Genomic DNA, 7,123 nt, shown 5'->3' on the forward strand with positions numbered 1-7,123 from the left:
GAAATCTTAGACTTCAAAGAATTCATCTCCAAACTCTTACTAGCGTGGAAATATTATATGTCTATGGGAATAATTCAAAGACAATTGTTACAAATAAAAAGAGGAAGATGGCGAGTAGTTTTTAGTGTTATTTAAACAATGTGTTGTATATGATATTTTTGTAAGTTGTTTGAATTAGAATTGTTATCCATCTTTTTTCTGTCACATAATTCTTATATTATACCACATTGTTTTTGAAGTTTATTTCGTATTTTCCAAATGTATGTTTTCCTAAGTAATATTAGGGTGGATGGAAATTCTCTTTAATATACTTTTTCACTTATTTGATTAAAAAATATTCATAATTTATAAATATATTATGAAATAATTTCTACGTCTTTTTTTATAAATTATAACATCAAATGATTCCCGTCGAAATTGGACGGGTTACACACTAGTATTTATATAAAGATTAAAACTTCAAAGAATTCTCTCATCTCTCTCTCATTTTTTTTGAATAAATCTATTTTTCAATTATTTTTTATTTTCTTTTAACTTATTTTGTTTTCTTCATTTTTTTTTTACTTTTTCATAATATCAATTGATATTATTGTGATTTTTTTTATATGTAACTCAAATATATTCGATAAAATTATATATATTTTTTACTATATTTCTAATTTTTTTTATACGATATTTAAGTTGGCATGAATTTTATACATATAAAGAGATATAAAAATATTTTTTGTGCATCGTACGAGTGCAAATGCTAATTATTTTATAAACTTGGATGGTTGTACTTTTGCAAGAGTGTTTAAATTCCAATTTCTTCTTCTTTCATTATTTTCACAAAATACAAATTTTCCTATTTTTGTATAACTTTTTATCTTAATAAATTAAAATAGGCCTTCATAAGTTTTCATTTAAGATCTTGACGAGAACAAACCGACATTGAGAATCCTAGTAGGAATAAGATTATTTTATACTTATAATAGAACTATAATTCTTCAAATTTATCCGCATGTTTAAGATGATCTTCTATTTTATCGGATGCACGAAAATATTCAAATAAGCATCAAATCCCAAAAAATCAGGGTTGTCTTCCAACCGGCACCAAGAGACCATACACTCCAAGGCTACAAATAGAGAGAATCTTGTTCGAGACCATACAACTCTCATTATAATACATGTCAAGATTCAAATCCAAACTCATATATCAACATATTTGTAATGTTCGTCAAGCTCGTTTGGATCCGAATCTTGACATGTCTCATGGTCAAACGACACTTGATCGTTTTCAAGTACAAGCTAAGTCGCGAACAAACAAAACATTAGATTATCTGGATCGAAGAAGGGAATGTTCTCTATGTCAATAAGCCTAAGATTAAGGGTAGTCTTGTGGAAACACTGTTACCAAGCATGGAGAAATATCTACAAATGTATTATGGAATTCACTTTCTAAGACGGAAACGAAATCACAAATGAACTTAGTTTGTGGAGATTTGATGTTCATAATCATGAGCTTAGCCCCTTACCAAACCATTCAGCCATGTCATCATCATCGCCAGATGCAGGATATTCCCTTCTTCCTCGAAAGATGTACGACTTGTGTCTGCCTGAATCTTCCCTTTCATGAATCACAATTCTGCTCTTGGCGGCCATTTCCCTTTTCCATGAGTCGTGCTTTTGCACGTCACGGGACAACTCACTCTTACCTCCAGCAACGGGAAAGTCCTTGAAACCAGGTGCTTGATTCCATGATCTTGACCCAATTTGATCTTCATTTTCACTTTTTACGAATATGATGGAATCATCACCTTTATACCTACTCGACCTCTCTTGCTCGTGCCAAGGTTGTGTCTGACTATTCCTTAAACTATTGTTTACGGGTTGAGACGCAATTGGTCTCTTATGGTCACATTTCAGACATACCATATTTCTTTTAAAGTTGATATAATTGCACCTGCAAACAGATCAATGTTAATCTCCAAAATTCGAGTTGAGCAAGTCCTCAAAATTAGAAGTGACATATAGGAAGTCTTACGAGTCACACTCCCACTCGCCAGGATTCAATTGCCGCTTTGGAGGATTCTCCTTGCACTGCAAACACCTCGTATTTCTAGCAAAGTTGAGAAAGTAGCACCTGCAGGAAAACTTAAACTCTTAAAAAACAAAAGATAACAAGGGGCACCAACAGATTGAACAGATCAGCAAAGAGGAGTAAACTTGTTTCAACTTATTATACTTGTCACATTTCCAGTCGCCTTTCTTCAAAGGAAGATCCCCCTGTTCTTCTGATAATTTTTTTAACCTTTCCTGGAATAGGTCATTACACCTCAAGCACTTGACATTCCGTGCAAAATTAAGGAAATTGCATCTAGACAAATATCAGAAAAAAATTCGTCAATATTGTAACAGTGTGAATGATTAACAGGTATGAGCGTCAATGTTATAACCTGGAGCTGCATCTTACTTGGGGCAAATCCAATCACCTTGCTTCAGTGGAACATCAGTCTGACTCTGTTCTTGGTTGCCACCGCTTTTTTGAGTAGACGGGATCCGATCTTGAGTAGTGGTGTTTGGTGTTTCGTGATCATGCTCATCAACCTTGACGTACACAATTTCTTTTAACAATGTTCTGACAGATTCTTTAACATTTTTGTTTAAAGATGGCTTATTTTCCACAGAACCAATCACGGGATCAAGACCGTATGTCAACAAAAAGCGCATAACATCCACAGTTCTACCTCCTTCATCCTCACGTGCCTTTACATACGCTCTGTCACAATCTCCTCTTAGAATACAAGAGCTGCAAACCTACTAAAACAGATTACATTACCTTAATATAGAGTACAACTAGCACAACATGCTTTTCTTAATTAAAGGGTATACTTGATACATACATTTCCTTCATTTATCCCTACATGAGCCCTTAGACGCTTTCCCGAGTTCACAACTTTCCTATCTGTGCTTGGACATCCAGACCCGGCAATTACAATAATGTCTTTTCGTGACAAGTATCTGCATATCAGAGTCTAGACATTCATATCAAACGGAAACATCCGCAATTATATAGCAACAAGTAAATACTTATAACAATTTTGAGCATTTGATACAAATGTAGGACTAGTAATGCCTTAGTAAAGCTAATTGATTGGTCATTAATATGGCTTAGTATTGCAATCCATTTTGCTAGGGGCAAGCATAAAATGCTTTTCACCGTTCAGAAATCTCTAGAACAAGCAAGCCATTCTAACCTAATGTTATACCTAATGAAACAAACAAGGTGCGGTGTGTATTGAGGATATATACACGATCACACACAAAACCCGTATACTATGGGCATATCGAGGATGTTTAGTGCCACCAATCTAACATCTGTGAAACCATCTATCTAATTATACTACAACACTATTTTACTACGCAAAAGGTTGAACACACTGCATAACTAATTCCACAGCACCAAGATTCATTCATTGTTTACCAACATCAAACAAGGCTTCATTCAAACCACAGACCATACGGGAAGCATTCATTATATATAAACAGAGAAGAAAAATCAATTCAAACAGAATAATAACAAGTTATTTTTCATTAATAAAGTATATAAAAGTAAACAATAATAACAGACACACACACACACACACACACATATATATATATATATATATATATATATATACAGAGAGAGAGAGAGCAATAGATATAGCACCGTATAAGTTGATACTGATCGCGAGCGAAATTCAAACAAGCAGTTCTTATCAAATTCGCCTCTTTACCGCCCACTTCACCTTTATTCGCAAAAGGGTTTCCAATTTCGTCAAAATACCCATTTTTCAACAGCTTCTCCATCAAGTCCACCCATTCGCGCCATGGGTGTGAAATCTGGGTGCTTGGAAGAACTGCTTGCTGTTGCTGCTTCTGCGGCGAAGACACTTCTTCTCCTTCCTTCTGAACAGGATGGCTGCGCTGGGTTTTTGAGGATTGGAATTCCTGAACTTCATTCAGGACAAATTGAATTGCGGGATTATAAATTGAACGGTTTTGGCAAGTGGGGTAGTGAGTAACAGAACCATGCGAATAAATTTTAGGGTTCTGCAATTGGGACTTTAGGGTTTTGAGGTAGCCATTTAGCATTGCGATGAACTTTCCAACAACACTGCAAATTTGAATTTTTGATTTTTATGGCAGCAGTTGTACACCGAAATTCGAAACTGTATTACACAGAAAATTTATTTATTTAAAACATGTGAACACCACCTTCAAAAAATACTCCCTCCGTCCCATAATAAGTGGCCACATTCTTTTCGGCACGGAGATTAAGAAATTGAGTGTTATATATTTTAATAGAGTGTGGCCTACAATTGTTGACCAAATTAGTGAGTAATTGTTGACTTAATTAAAGTAATTTTGGCATTTTTAGAAAGTGGCCTACAATTGTTGACCAAATTAGTGAGTAATTGTTGACTTAATTAAAGTAAACTTTTGCCATTTTTAGAAAGCAGCCACTTATAGTGGGACAGACGAAAAAGGAAATGTGGCCACTTATTATGGGACGGAGGGAGTATCTAATTAAGAGCATCAGTAGTTGGGATGACCTATAGGTGACCTGATAGAGGGGACCATATTGGGTCAAGAAGGTATCGTTTTAGTTTTGATTTTTGTATTTTTTATTTAATTTTAATTGCACAAATTTAAATAAGACAATTTACTTTAAATTTAAATTGTATTAATTTTAAAATCCTAAAAATTACATAAATCTTAAAAATTTAAAGACATATCCTAAATTAACTATTTCGGCTCTAGAGGTCCGAAACGTGCCCAAACGTGCTCCATCAAATCATGTTGGAGCACAACATGCATCTGCCTATCTCAGAGAATCGCATCTCTTTACACGTATTCCTCGAAGCAAATCGGGGTTGCTCGAGCACTCTCCGTCGAGTCACTGCTAGACGTCATGTTTCCTGCGTCGTCATCTCTCCAATGGGCAACTCTATCACCTTCGTTCTCCACAATCATGTTGTGGAGAATGATGCAACACATCATGATGTCCTTGAGATTCTTGACGTACCAACCTTGCGCTGGACTTCGAATGATTCTCCATCGAGCTTGAAGCACTCCAAAGGCACGCTCGACATCCTTCCATGCCGATTCATGCATCTTCTTGATCCTCGCCTCCTTCGGATTGGTCGCCATCGGTGGACTCTTGACGAAACAACGTCACTCCGAATATATGTCGTCGCACAAGTAGTAGTTGATTTATGCTTAATTTACTCTATTTTTAAGGGTTTGTTTGTGCGTGTTTTAAGATAATCTTCTGGAAATTGGTGCGTTTATGGTGTATTCTATGCTTTGCAGAAGATTTAGGCTTTCGAGATGGAAGAATGCAATTTTGGAGAATTTTGGATGAATTTGGCGTTTTCTAGATGTTCTGGTCTCCAGAGCAGAGAAATCACCGTTCCTCTGGAGTCAGAGAAATCGCCGTTCCTCTGGAGTCAAAGAAATCACCGTTCCTCTGGAGTCAGAGAAGTCAAAGTCCATAGCAGAGAAGCGCCAGCGTCAGAAAAGCGAAGTGCCAGTACAGCGAAATCAAGTCTCCAGTGCAGCAGAATCAATTGCCAGAGAAATCACCATTTCTCTGGAGTCAGAGAAATCACCATTTCTCTGGAGACAATGAAATCAAGAAGCCAGTGTAGCGAAGTCATCACCGGAGGAGTCAATAGTCAGAGCAGCTAAGCAAAAGTCCATTACAGTGGAATCGAGAAGCCAGAGAAATCACCGTTCCTCTAGCGATAGCAGAGAAATCGTCATTTCTCCGGCGCGACCCGTTTCTCGGGTGACATCCGTTCCTCTGGCGAGAGCTGCGAATTCAGCAAGAGTAGGAGTATTTTTCGGAGCGCGTATCTAGCTGGAGAGTTGCCTTATTTCACACGATTCTTTTATCTTTAGAATTTTACTTTACATGGCAACTTCCATGGTGATCCGAAGGAAATCTGGAATCTATAAATAGGTCCTCTTTTGACCTATTCAGCAATCACCGAAAACCCTAGCATTCATATTTTCAGTTTTATAGCTTTAGAATTTTATTGCTTTTCTAGTTTTCAAGGCTTGGATCAAGATTGAAGATTCAAGTTGCTACAATCGGTTTCATTCAGTTTTTATATAATTTAGTTTTTTTTTTAATTGCTTTCTTTTTAATTATGTTTATGTTTTATTTCAATATGTCTGGCTAGTTTCGTTTAGCTGATTCTAGGGTTTGTAAATAGTTGATTGAATTTATGTGATTTATTTGTTAATACCTTTGTGCCTTCCAGTTTATGTAATACCCCGTTTCCTCGAGCTAAGTTTAGAATAATTTTGAACTTAGATTTAAGATGATTCACGCCGGATAAAAGAAAATGAATTTATTTTAATTCCAACAAAAATGATTTATAAAAGCATTTGTAAATTTAGTTATTAAATTTATATGCATTGCATATTTATTTAATTTAGCATTCAAGTATTTTCCCGAGCTTTTAATTAGCAAACCCTGAAGAATTATTACAGTTTCGACAATTTTATCCTGAGGGATTTTATTTGTCTAATCAATAACCTCATTTCACCATACTCTAGACCCTACCAGCCACTCTATGTGTACCTCCAACTCAACTTTTAATCATGCTTTCGAAGGCAATCCCATCAGCCACCCTACACTATGCTACTAGCTCCAACTTTAAGCCATGTTCCTCTGCCAACTCAAGACTATAGTGCAGCCCCAAATTTCACTTTCCAGCCATGCCTAAGGACAGGCTGTCAAAATTCCCTTGCTTTAAGCACGTTCAAGCCAATTTCAGTTGGCATTCTCAATATCCAGAATTTTCATACTTCTTTTCTCCACAGCAAGAATTCAAGTGAGCAGCAACATAGCTCGATTCATTCAACAGCAGGTCAGGCCGCTAACCTCTACCCATTTTTTTCTTATTCACGGTTAGCATCATGAATTTCAATTCATCACCCTTATCAATTCTGTAATGAGCAACAGACAAAAGAACACCAACATTCATGTACACATATACGTATATACATCACTCATACTCATGTGAATTGAACCAAGGTTTTCGAACAAAATCTATTTGTACAGATTTCATTTCGTTATGCACGATCT

The 7,123-nt window shown here is 36.0% G+C and overlaps 1 protein-coding gene across 1 annotated transcript; it reads right to left on the reverse strand.

Annotated features, from left to right (window-relative positions):
• Positions 1 to 1,059: 1,059 nt before the first annotated feature.
• LOC130996056 (uncharacterized) lies at positions 1,060 to 4,240 on the reverse strand. The gene is made up of 6 exons (XM_057921559.1): positions 3,692 to 4,240; positions 2,883 to 3,000; positions 2,453 to 2,796; positions 2,225 to 2,356; positions 2,024 to 2,122; positions 1,060 to 1,942 (listed from the first exon to the last, which is right to left on the reverse strand). Exons 1-6 carry the CDS (start codon positions 4,114 to 4,116, stop codon positions 1,495 to 1,497), a joined length of 1,566 nt encoding a protein of 521 aa, XP_057777542.1. The 5' UTR covers positions 4,117 to 4,240; the 3' UTR covers positions 1,060 to 1,494.
• Positions 4,241 to 7,123: the final 2,883 nt, after the last annotated feature.

The sequence above is a fragment of the Salvia miltiorrhiza genome, chromosome 7, assembly GCF_028751815.1.
Source record: "Salvia miltiorrhiza cultivar Shanhuang (shh) chromosome 7, IMPLAD_Smil_shh, whole genome shotgun sequence".
Classification (NCBI taxonomy): Eukaryota; Viridiplantae; Streptophyta; class Magnoliopsida; order Lamiales; family Lamiaceae; genus Salvia; species Salvia miltiorrhiza.